General features: G+C 37.3%; 1 protein-coding gene across 4 annotated transcripts in view; it reads left to right on the top strand.

Moving 5' to 3' along the window:
• CDH18 (cadherin 18) overlaps positions 1 to 13,546 on the top strand; it is a 304,587-nt gene that overhangs the window by 180,235 nt on the left and 110,806 nt on the right. For all 4 annotated transcript variants that reach the window (XM_055325457.1, XM_055325456.1, XM_055325460.1 and 1 more), the window contains exon 4: positions 9,590 to 9,757. In XM_055325457.1, the coding sequence (XP_055181432.1) occupies positions 9,590 to 9,757 (168 nt within the window). The remainder of the gene's footprint in view (positions 1 to 9,589; positions 9,758 to 13,546) is intronic.

The following is a 13,546-nucleotide window of genomic DNA, read 5'->3' as shown; positions in this document are numbered from 1 at the left end:
ATACACTGTAGCATTAGGATTTTAATGTCAGGGGACTCCTGGGGGGCTCAGTGGTTGGTGGTTGAGTGTCTGCCGTTGACTCAGGTCATGACCCCGGGATCCTGAGATCGAGTCCTGCATCGGGCTCCCTGTATGGAGCCTGCTTCTCCCTTTGCCCGTGCCTCTGCCTCTTTCTCTGAGTCTCTCATGAATAAATAAATAAAATATTACACAAAAAAGAAACTTAATGTCAGGAAGTCCTGGGTTATATTTCAAGTTTTGCAAGTTTCTGGTCTGGGCAGAGTGACTTAAGCTTTGAGCTTTTTCTCTCATGGAATGTAAGGGCAAAATATATGAGATATATACCTGAAGGGAGTGCCTGAGTCATAGTCCATACTCAAAACATGTGATTTCTCCTTCTTTTTCTCCTCAGGAGATATAAAATGCTTCACCATCAATTTTAATGGTAGTAAGGGAAAAAAATACAGAGGAGGAAAAATTGAATCTTCCTACTAAAGCATAAAAATGTCTTCCTTCATGAATTTATGGTTGTTAATTCCATGAGTCATAGCTTGAAGCTAAATATGTCGAGGGTTTCTTTTTGTTTTTGCTTCAATTCTGGGATGCCAGTGTTTTATATAATATTACATAATTTTTCTTTAAAAATAAAATCAATTGTATAACAAAAATATAAATAAAAATTCTGAAGTTAATCTGTTACCCACTGGAACTTTAGAGTCTCAAATGTGCTAAATGTAGCAGTAGAGATAACCTCATCTGCTCAGCCAGAGTCAGTAACAACATCTGACAAGTAGTGAAGCTTAGTCCTTTCTACAGGGGCAGCAGCAACAGGGCTTTTCAAATTTTCTGTCACTTGAGGAACAGAGAAATATTCAGAGAGTATTTTAATCACTGTGCACCTAATCTGCACTATTTCCCAACAATCATTTTGCAGTAAATCCAATTGGCTTTATACAGACATGCCCAATCCCAGATCCTCAGATTGGTTATACCAGATACCCATTCCGTGGATATCCTATCTCCATTCACCCCTCCATAATCTACAAATATTCCTTTGGGCCATAAAGTACTCTTTGGTCATAATCATCCATTTTGATAACTGTGACTTCTGAAGTCTGGGTTTTGTTTACCATTTTATGAAATATATTTTCTATATTGCTTAACTTTCCAGGTTTGCCTGTATGCTTCCCTATCAGTAAATACCTTAATCATAGCATTCTAATGTCATAAGCTCTGCCCTATATGTGTCTGTGCCCCACGTTTTTTTACAGAGCTGTATCACATTCAGCATACATTAGATTGGTGATGGATGAAGAAAATAGATTTCTGGAGCTGTGTTGCTGATGGATACATACAGATTCAATGCCTAAACATTTTTTGCTGTAAATGTAGACAAGACCTTATGGAAGCCGCCTTATCCTTACGATGTCAGTAGGGAAAATTCAGAATATGATATACTAAATATTGAAACAAACAGCAACTGAACATAATGAATCTTCCAGATACCTAGAGCACCATAGTCAGGCAGTTGGAAAGATGAATTATTACTGCCAAGATTTCAAGTGCCATCATGTAGAAAATGATTAATGAAACTTCTGAATATTTCTAAATCTCTCAGTGTTCATATTACTTAAAAGAAGCATCTTCCAATGAAATATGAGCATCTTGAGGACAGATATCTGTCTTCTCACCTCTAGGTGGATATCTCAAATTTGATCATTCATGAGAATCACAGAAGGAGCTTGCCCTAAATACTGATACTTGGGCCCACTCTCCTTGATTCTGATTCGGTAGACATCCTTAAATTTGCATGATAATTGGCACTCCATGTGATTTTTGTTATTAGGTGGCCCTGGTGCCCCATTAAAGAAATACCAGGACTCCAGTATATTTAAATATACATTACATAATGATATAATAGAATTTAAATGAATGAATGAGCAATTGAGCAAATTAAGAAGGAAACATTCTATTGAGTCAAAGTGCAGATGGTAGTTTAGACATGGAAAAAAGCAAGCCCATTTCTCCTCTAAATGCATATGTGGACATTGGATATTTCTATAGGAATCTGAATGTGCATGCCGGTTTATTTGCTCTAACCTTTACGGATTTTATTTCGCAGTCTTGTTTGGTATTATCTAATGAACCAGATTTATACATCCCCATCTTAAATACTTTTTAGTTAAAAGGGAAAAACGCAAGAACACATTTTGGAGGATATATTGCTCTATATGCATGGATATTGCCAGTCAGGGAACAAAAACATATGGTAGACCAGTGAGCTGGGTTCAACAGGTAATGCTTATAAACCCAGATGAGTTTTCAGTCTTATGAACTTGAATTCAGCAGAGAATAATTCCCAGTTACTAGCCCCTACATATCAAGGCGATTGGGAAGCAGTAGTCAAAAGGTAATTTGCAGGCAGTAGGGCACCTGCAGTCGTTTACCAGTAAGGTAATAAGAAACAAAACAAAATGACACAAGGCTAATCACATCCTGTTGATTCAACCCAGAATCACAAGAGAATAACAGGCAACATTCTGCTTAAAATTTTTGAAGTAAACATTGCTAGGGAAGCTTTGGCCAACAAACATTCAGAATAAGGGCATTTTTTAAATAACTTTATTTTTTATTGGTGTTCAATTTGCCAACATATAGAATAACACCCAGTGCTCATCCCATCAAGTGCCCCCCTCACTGCCCACCCACCTCCCTTCTCACCTCCCCTAGTTCATTTCCCAGAGTTAGGAGTCTCTCATGTTCTGTCTCCCTTTCTGATATTCCCCACTCATTTTTCCCCTTTCCCCTTTATTCCCTTTCACTATTTTTTATATGCCCCAAATGAATGAGACCATATAATGTTTGTCCTTCTCCGATTGACTTACTTCCCTCAGCATAATACCCTCCAGGTCCATCCACGGGGAGGCAAAATGGTGGGTATCTGTCGTGTCTAATGGCTGAGGAATATTCCATTGTATACATAGACCACAGCTTCTGTATCCATTCATCTTCCGATGGACACCGAGGCTCCTTCCACAGTTGGGCTATTGTGGACATGGCTGCTCTAAACATTGGGGTGCAGGTGTCCTGGCGTTTCATTGCATCTGTATCTTTGGGGTAAATCCCCAGCAGTGCAATTGCTGGGTCATAGGGCAGGTCTATTTTTAACCCTTTGAGGAACCTCCACACAGTTTTCCAGAGTGGCTGTGCCAGTTCACATTCCCACCAACAGTGCAGGAGGGTTCCCCTTTCTCCGCATCCTCTGCAAGCTTTGTTGTTTCCTGTCGTGTTAATTTTCCCCATTCTCACTGGTGTGAGGTGGGATCTCATGGTGGTTTGGATTTGTATTTCCCTGATGGCAAGGGATGTGGAGCATTTCCTCATGTGCTTGTTGGCCATGTCTATGTCTTCCTCTGTGAGATTTCTCTTCATGTCTTTTGCCCATTTCATGATTGGATTGTTTGTTTCATTGATGTTGAGTTTAACAAGTTTTTTATAGATCTTGGAAACTAGCCCTTTATCTGATATGTCATTTGCAAATAGCTTCTCCCATTCTGTAGGTTGTCTTCTAGTTTTGTTGACGTTTCTTTTGCTGTGCAAAAGCTTCTTATCTTGATGAAGTTCCAATAGTTCATTTTTGCTTTTGTTTCTCTTGCCTTCGTGGATGTATCTTGCAAGAAGTTACTGTGGCCGAGTTCAAAAAGGGTGTTGCCTGTGTTCTCCTCTAGGATTTTGATGGAGTCTTGTCTCACATTTAGATCTTTCATCCATTTTGAGTTTATCTTTGTGTATGGTGCGAGAGAGTGGTCTAGTTTCATTCTTCTGCACGTGGAGAATAGGGCATTATCAGTTACCTAGCATGTATTGAAAGAAGAGAGTTGGGATCCCTGGGTGGCGCAGCGGTTTGGCGCCTGCCCTTGGCCCAGGGCGCGATCCTGGAGACCCGGGATCGAATCCCACGTCGGGCTTCCGGTGCATGGAGCCTGCTTCTCCCTCTGCCTGTGTCTCTGCCTCTCTCTGTGACTATCATAAATAAATAAAAAAAAATAAAAAAAATAAATAAAAGATAAAAATTAAAAAAAAATGAAAGAAGAGAGTTTACTTAAGCAACAATAACAAAAAGAAAACAAAACAAAACAAAAAACAATGAACCAATTTTAGGTAAGTAATTTAGCTGCTCTGTATTTTTTCTTCAAAATTTACCTAAAGAAAAGACCATATGGTAGATAAGTCCTTTTTACTTAGTTTACTTGGAAGGCAAATTAAGTTACAGTACAATCACTGGGTACACGGATACATGGCAGAAAACGCCAAACAAACATCACTTCTTACTTGGACTGTGCAATATATTTATCCCAGCCTTGTACATGAGCTTAGGCTTCACAGTTTGAAAAAATGGATGTAACCTTAGCATATTTCTTGTTGTCTGTGTCATGTGTGTATCCTCATATGTAGTTCTGTCTTTTCAAACTATGGCTTGGCCCCCTTTCCCTGGACTCACCTAAAGGAGTCGTTTTGGCTATTGGGGGTGGTCACTAAGAGGATATGAGCTCCGTTGACCCACACGCCAAACCCAGGCAATCAGAGATCCCTCACCTCCTTCCTCCCTTGTCCTTGGAATATGCTTTGTACCCACTGTTCCCATAGTGGAAGCAGTTTTTAAGAAAGCAGCCTGAGAGAGAGCTCAATTATTGTGTTGTTGAGGATATCTAGACTGTTTGTGTGACTGAAATCAGTTAAAGCTTCTCTATAAACTTTTAGAGAATATTCTGGTGGATGGTAATGGAGATACACTCAATTTTACAGCTTCCAAAGACAACCCTTATATTTAAGTTCCTTTGCTTATTAAACCTGCCACCACCTACCAATCTGGAGTGGTCCACCTCTTTCTTTGGTGTCTGTGTATGAGGGGCGATTTTTAAATTATCTATGGACTGAGTATTTATGTACCGCCAAAGATTCATTTTGTGGAAACCCTAACTCCCAAAGTGACGTATTTTGGGATGGGGCTTTAAAAAGTAATTAGGTTTAGATTAAGTCATAAGGTTGGGACCCTCATGACAGGATTGGTGGATTGATAAGAAGCACAGGAGAGCGATCTTTCTTTCTCCTTGCGCACAAACTGGGGGAAAGCCATATGAAGTCAGTGAGGAGGAAGCCTCCAGGAGCCAAGAAGAGAGCTCTCACGGGGAAACTGACGTCTTGATCTTCCCAGTCTTCCCAGCCTCTGAGAAGTGTGTGGAATACATGTCTATTGTTTGAGCCGCTGAGTCTATGGTATTTTATTTTTTTCTTGGCAGCCCTACCAGACTAATGCAGTAACCAATTAGAGGTGTAAGCATGCCAGTCCCACTGCAAATTACTAAATCAGAGTTTCTGAGACCTGCATCCAATGAATTTACCCTTTAAGACAATCTCAGGGTAATGTTCAACCAGAGTCATGTTTGAAAGCCACTAGCAATACTGTAAAACTTAGGCACTCAGCAATTGATCACCCATTGTTTAGAATGAAAGAGGGCCCTTTAACATTTGAGCAAAGACAGGAATATTCTGAAAAAGACTTGGGAAAATCAGAATATAAAGTCACTTTATGTAGATAGCTTCATATTTAACTCATATTTGATTTTTTAAGAGTTATTTTGCTTAATATTGTCACTTTTTTCAAATATAGCTTCCTGGATAGAAGTAGGGGGAAATCATATGTGTGTGTGTGTGTGTGTGTGTGTGTGTGTGTGTGTGTGAATGCTTATTCAAAATATATATCTGATTCTGAAAAAAAAAAAAGCCAGTTATTGCACTAAGCAGAAAGGATAATAAGTTATGATCACTTTTTAACTTGTTTTTTTTTTCTTTATTTCTTTCTCAGAATATTGGGAAAGTTCAAATATTTGTCACTTTTTTCCTAACTTCTTTCAAAGTTGTTTGTGTTTTCTGATAAATTTATCAAATCAGAATATTTATAAAAATAATGATTTGATATCTATGCAGATGTTCACCAAAATAGACAAATGATAATTTATCCACGATGGTAAAATTATCCAGTCAAAAATGAACAGAACAAAAAGAGTTCAAGTTGCCGTCATAATTCTGGCAACTTGGAGCATGTACAAGTGTTCTTCAAGGTAGAAGGAACCAAGGAGCAGGAACATTCAGATTTTGTCACATGATCTCGTGATCTTAGACAAGGGATGTTAAAAACTGTTTGACTCAATACTAACCATTTGATTCAAGTAATCAGGTAATATAGTGGTACTTTAGACTATAAAATTAAACTGTGTTTTAGATCTTTTAATCATAATAATTCATCTGGAACACATTTGCAAAATTTGCCTAAGAAATAATTCATTCACGGATACCATTTATCATTTACTTCTGAAAAATGCATAATCTGAATCAGGGAAGCCATTCTTCTCTGAAAGTGCTAAGAACCTCTTCTGCTAAAAAGTACATTCCCAGTTTTTAAAAGTTATTGTGCAGCAAACTAAGAAATTTCTTCAACTGGTTCAAGATAATTTACAAAAACCCTACAGCTAATTCCATGCTTAACGTGAGACATTCAAAACTTCCCCATTGAGATTAGGAACAAGGTAAGGATACCCCCTCTTACCAGTATTTTACTTTATTTTTTTATTTTATTTATTTTTCACCACCTTTTTTTTTTTTTTTTATAAGACACAGAGAGAAAGGGCAAGAGCATTCCCAAGCTAGAGGTAAGGGCCAGAGAGAGAAGGAGAGAAAGAATCCCAAGCAGGCTCCATGCCTAGCATAGAGCCAAATGTGGGGCTTGATCTCATGACCCTGAGATCATGACTTGGGCAGAAATCCGAAGTTGGATGCTTAATGGACTGAGCCACCCAAGCACCCCCCTTCACCACTCTTTTAGAATGTCATACCTGAAATTTTAGCTAATGCAGTAAGATATTTCTTAGAAAATAAAAGCTATACAGATCAGGAAAGAAGAAATAAAGTGGTCTCTGTTCACAGAAGGAGATTGTTGTGTTCTGGGATCATGTTCCTACAGCAGTTTGGCAGAGCATTCTCCAGTTACCTGTAGGCCCTGGGGGAGGCCAGAGCCAAGCACATGCACTGAGCCTTCATCCTCAAGAGAACTGTGAATTTAAATGAGTTCTTAGTCATTTCTGAAAAGTCTGTGTCAACTCTGGACATACTGCCTTATTTCCATAAGCTAATTTGGCTGACAAGCTTCTTCTCATGTTGTGTCAGATGTGGCTGTGTTTATAGAAGAAGGGTTATAATGGAGTGAAATTACTGAAATTCATACTGTAAAACAGGGCTTGTACTGATGTCTTTGAGTCTCTTAGGTGAATAACATTCAAATTATATAAATACATCTATCTTTCACTTTGTGATGATTGATTTTACTGTTACATATTTTATATTCAGCAAATAGCAGTTAAATGATTTCATTGTCAAACATCATCCTGGACAATAGTCTCAAACTTCTACACACCAGAGGCAAGGCCCATTTGTAATGTAATTTTTTTCAGAACATCCTTTTTTTTAAGAGTTTATTAAAAAAAAAGATTTTATTTATTCATGAAAGACACGCGCACACAGAGAGAGAGATAGAGAAGCAGAGACACAGGCAGAGGGAGAAGCAGCCTCCATGCAGGGAGATCGACACGGGACTTGATCCCAGGACCCCAGGATCACACCCTGGGCTGAAGGCAGATGTGCTTAACCGCTGAGCCACCCAGGTGTCCCTAGAACATCCTTATTTTTTTGCCAGTATTAGAAAATATATGTTTCTTTCATAAAATATTTTCATAAAATCTTAGCTTGTTCATTAATTCAATTCCTTCTTATATAATTATCATGTGATAAAACATTGTTCTGTTTCATAAGGATGCTTGAGGCCTTTTTGTAGGCATGAATTGGATGAATCATTTATTATCATATTATTGTAATTTCTTTTGATAGGAATGATTTTCATTTTTATTTAGCTTCAGGAAAATTTTCCTGATCTCCTTCAATTAAAAATTCACAAATATTGAAAGTTGTGGGATCCCTTTCCTGGTTCCTGAGGCTCTCCTCTCAAAGTCATTACACATACAATCGATTTAATAAAACAAAAGTACTGTTTCAGTGTTCTATGTTCAAACTGATGGACTAATCCTTTCCACTTCTAAAATACTATTTTTAACTTGAATATACAACCTGATTCTCTCTCATTGTATCAATATATTGTCTGTGAAAGAGCTTGCTAAACTCTGTAGTTAGCAGTTATTAAAATTAGCATTACCCCTCTGAATTGCCCTCCTAACTTGGTTGGTTGAAGCTATTGGTACCTTTCTCAAAAAGTGACATGATCTCTGGGGTACATGGGTGGCTCAGTAGATTAAGTGTCTGACATCAGCTCAGGTCATGGTCCCAGGGTCCTAGTATCTCATGATCTCTCTGGGTCCTGAGATCTCATGATCTCGGGTCGTGGACTGAGCCCTGCATCGGGCTGTGCGCTCAGCAACGAGTCTCCTTGTCCCTCTCCCTCTACCCCCACCTTGTGCTTTCTCTCTCTCTCTCTTTCAAAAAAATAAACATTTTTTTTTTAAATGTGGCCTGATCCAAATATTTTTAGCAGAAGTAAAAAAGGTAGTTTTAAATGTTGACCTGCGTATGGAGTAGAAAATATGTTTATATGCATATACGATATAAATGTAAATATATATGTACATATATGTTTATACTAATTATAATAATTATAATCTTACTATAATAAGATCATCTACATGAGAACTTTTTTTATGACATAATTAATAGTCCTGGACCCTCTGGAAAATATGTTTCAGTTTTGAAATTTAAGGCTCTATTGACAAAGCTCTCTAATTTATGTGTACCTATGCATGATGCAAATGGAGATATAACAAATAACATTTTTTACATCTTTATTGAATCTAAGTACTAGTTCATTAAAAAAAAATACCTTCAATGTCTCCTTTGTCACTATGAAATAAAGAATGTGGCTTTTACATGAGATTTTGGGAATCCATTTCATACCTTTATTTTGCTTAGGTACTTAGATCTAGTTCTTATTGTAGTTGTTGTTTCCTGATAAAAATAGTGACTTTCTTAGTCTTGATAAATGTTAAAATGACTCCTGACTACAGTCTTTGTTCAAGTACCCACGATTCTTCAATGTTTTCCATCATCCAACGTTGACAACCCTGTCAGGAAGCTATGTAAATTGTTCTGTAAAGAGGAAAATTAACCTCTTGTCAAATCATCTCTCTGACACTTGTGAGACACAGAACTAGTGAAATATTTAGCATGCCAGCAGAGGAACACGCCTGGGCTGTAGGGTCACCCTCCGAGGCACCCCAAGGTACCCAAAGATGTGCATCTTAATTGCCACTAATAGAATGGTTCAGAACCTGTGCTTGTAAATACAGGATTCAAGGAGATAGTTTTAGTCACATTTTAAGGGACTGTTAGTCTCAGAAGACTGGCTTTCTCACAAAAGTATGTCATTTAAAAATGCACTTCTTAAAAGAGGAAAAAAAAGGAGAGATATCTGTGCTGCTTCTCATTTAATATGTCATCTACACTGTTTTGTTTAAAATATGTATTACAGGAGTTATTAGAACTGCCTTACATAATATGGACAGAGAAGCCAGAGAACACTATTCGGTGGTCATTCAAGCCAAAGACATGGCTGGGCAAGTCGGAGGGCTTTCCGGATCCACCACAGTTAACATCACCCTGACTGACGTCAACGACAACCCCCCACGGTTTCCTCAGAGTATGTACTTGTTTCTTATGGTTCACATTGCACACTCTTCGTTTGCATGAGACAAAATGAGATGCTTAGCGTGCAACGTCACGTTGCTGTTATCCGAAATGGGGGTATTTTATTTTTGTGCTATATGCTTTCCCTTCTATACACCAGAGTAGAGAAGTCACTGTGCTTATGGTCTCCGGAACCGGGTAGGTGATTGGCACCGTGCTTAAAAAATATATATGTTTCAGTTGGCACTACAGTTAAATATTTAAAAAAGTGGTATAGTGGTACAAAGTACCAGTAAGTATATCTTGCATTTGCTAAGCAGTTGTGTATTACTAAAGTATACAGGGAGCTGCCCAATACACAGAATGTTCTGATGGTGACACTCCACTCTTGCAAAAAAAACATATATATATAAAATTGCACAGGTGTTTTGGGTAACTGAAATAGAAAAAAAAAGGTTCATGTTAAAAAATGAATGCTTTCCACACATACACACACACACACACACACACACCCCATCCCACAGCAAGGTGTCGCTTGGATGATAAGGCCGGCTCTCAGTGTAGAATATGAACCTTGTGTGTGGTGGGCACAGACTTCCAGGCAATCTGGGGGAAGAAGGTGTCAGTTCTGTGAGTTTGTAAAGAAATGGTGTTTATGACATCCTCAGAATGGCAGACAAATGCATTTCAGCATTTCTAATGTGGCCAATGCTGTGGATGACACTTGCTAGACTAATCTTTAATTATCATTAAAATCCTGAAGAGGTGCTCCCCTTATGTCCTTTTGACACGTGACGTGCAAAAACTATATAATAAAACAGACACCATGGCGTGTCGATTCGGGAATTTTTGTGAAACACCTTCCCGCACTGTATCTTCATATTTTTCTTGGTAGGCTCCAGGCCTAGCCCTAATGGAGTACTGCTGGTTCCCAAAACATAATAGCCTTGCACATTCTTAATTCAACCCAGAATTTTCCATATTCATATTTCTCTATTTAAAAGCCCTGGTATAAATTTCTCTGAAATGTGTTGCTGAATTAACAGTTAATCCTTGTTTTCTGTTACATGGCACTTTCATGTTATATTTATTTTGACAGGGACTTATGGCTTCTACAACTAAGCGTCCCTCTACATAAGAATGATGCTAGCTTGTTTTTGTAACCTTAAGTGTTCAGATCAGTGCCCAGCCCTTGACAAACAATTGCTAGATGAATGAGTGAATGGGTTGAATTTAAATACTCTGTCAAACTATCATTGTTAAATTAAGACATACAGGTTGAATTCGTAGGTAGAATCAATTTAAAATATTGGTTCTAGAGATGGAGGCGCTTGGGTGGCACAGTTGGTTGAGCATCCAACTCTTGGTTTCAGCTCAAGTCCTGATCTCAGGGCTGTGAGCTCAAGGCCCACATTGGTCTCCATGCTCAGTGCAGAGTCTGCTTGAGATTCTCTCTCCCTCTCCCTTGGCCCCTTCCCCCTCCCACTTCCTCTTTCTAAATTTAATAAATATTTTAAAAAGTATATTTGTTCTAGAGACGGATTCTGTGACCTGATTCATTCATGTGGCCTTTGCTCTATGAAGCAGGTAGGCTTATTATATTATAAATCACAGATAAGTTCACAATACATTAAAACACAAAATCCAATTTTGCCATTTTACAAATTACAGAGCATTTTTGTATTTATTTTATTGCTTAATTCACACAATGAGCATATACACATATACCACCCTACAGGGGCTGTTCTTATATATGATAAAGTTGCTAAAGTTCAAAGATCTGTTTAATGTAATGAGCAATCATGCTAACTTCAATTGGACATAAATTTATTACAGTTTACAAATGCAACTTGTCTACCTAATTTTTAAGTAAATACTATCATTGCTATTTTGAAGAGCTGTATTGATATTACCTCTCTTAACAGAATGAAACTTAAGGGATACACTGCAAAGATTCAATAAATGCTTGGTCATGATACAAATAGCATCTCTCTCTCCTCTCTCTCTCTCTCTCTCTCTCCTTTTTTCCATAAACTAATTTTTAAATTTACGAGTCCATTAAAGTCGATTTTAAAAATCAACAGAAAAAAATGTGTTTGTAATAAATATGGAGTAATTATTCCTAATTTTATTATTTTGATTAATAACAGATTTATTTGTGAAACATCAGTTAATACTGATTAATTATTATTAATACTAATAAACTCTCTCACAGTGAGATGGGCTCAGAGTTTTGAAACAGAGTCCATGCACACCCAGAATCTCCTACTCTGACGTGCTTAAGATCCTATAATCTGACTCCTTGCACTAAACACAATGCTGCTTTCAGAATAATTAGTGTCACCTTGACAAGAGTGGTTTGCAGTAAATTATTTTTTCAGTTTACATATAAACAGCATAATTTATCAAATAGCTACCTATATAACAGGAAACTGTAAATGCTTAGAGAAAAATGTGATTTGGTTATGAGGACTTGTGTTCATGAAGCACCATGAAAGGCAGGAATCTCTCTATACAGTTTAACTTATGCAAAGATCATACCCAGTCATCAAATGGATCCAGTGGTTTGTTTCTCTTAGGAGGTGACATTTTTATAGATCTCGTTCTAACGTCTTGCTCATTTCACCAATCGCAGAGAACCTTTGTTCTTACACCACTACTGTGATGGACTCTAGTATAGGCATCTGCACACAAAACTTTGCAAAAATATTCCTTCAAAGCATCCCCCCTCCTTTTTTTTTTTTTCTTCTGTTAACCTACCATGCCCTGGAAAGTGAATCAGTCTATCTTGTACTTTAAAGTTATCACTGTGTTTTAATTTGAAATAAATTCACTCTGAGTAAGGGTTTCTAGACTGGTAATTTGCTTTATGAAGACTTTACCCTCCTATGGCTTGAGCATTTACTCAAAAAAAAAACACAAGGGATACCCAGTCCTCCTTTACAGAAAAATCTTGAGGTGTAAAATTCCTCAGTATTAGTCCTGTGGAAAGGAATGTATTCCACTTCTTAAGATTCTTGCTCTGCCCTTTTCTGGTTTTAACTATGTTACAGTCATATTGAGCTTATTGCTTAATTTGTTCTAGGGTAGGTAAAAAGTCACTGACCTCCTTTATTCTGTATAAATAATATGCACATAAAAATCAATAGCGTCCATGAAAATTCATAGCAGACCTTCTGTACTCTGAATGAAAAGATCTGTATTTTGACAATTGTCTTTGAGTAAGGATAAATAACCTATTTTGGGAAAGAAAAACACACACACACGTCAAATAATCACAATAAAATGGTAAGAACTTGATTATTTAACAAAATTTGCCCCAACAACCCGAAATGACTGCAAAATTGTACATCATCCAACTGCTTTTTCTCACTTGTGACTAGAGTTGATGTAATGCGGTGAAATATTTGGAGGATACAAGACCTAAAAGTTCGATAGATGGCAGTATTTCATATAATAGTAAGAGTTGCAGGTGTTTACCTGATTTGAGTAAATCTTAAGGTTGGAGAAAAATATCACTGATGAAGATACTGATGTTATGATTTTGTTGATAACAAAATATTTTAGAGGAAAGACCATTATTTTCAATTTACCATTCATAGTTTCCTGAAAAATCTAAATGGCACGTAACATATTCAGCATTAATATTTTATTTAAAACAGGAATAAAAAGAAACAAAACAAGAAAGCTTCTCCTTTGATCAATCGAAATGTGAAGTGTATGTTTTAATTACCAACAAGCTGACATTTCTCTAGTGTACTTTAAAAAAATGATATCTAGTTCATTCTTTTCCCTTTTGTTC

This window comes from Nyctereutes procyonoides, unplaced genomic scaffold, assembly GCF_905146905.1.
Source record: "Nyctereutes procyonoides isolate TBG_1078 unplaced genomic scaffold, NYPRO_anot_genome, whole genome shotgun sequence".
NCBI classification, from domain to species: Eukaryota; Metazoa; Chordata; class Mammalia; order Carnivora; family Canidae; genus Nyctereutes; species Nyctereutes procyonoides.
Note: the sequence above shows the minus strand (reverse complement) of the source record. Positions and strands in the feature narration are given on the sequence as shown.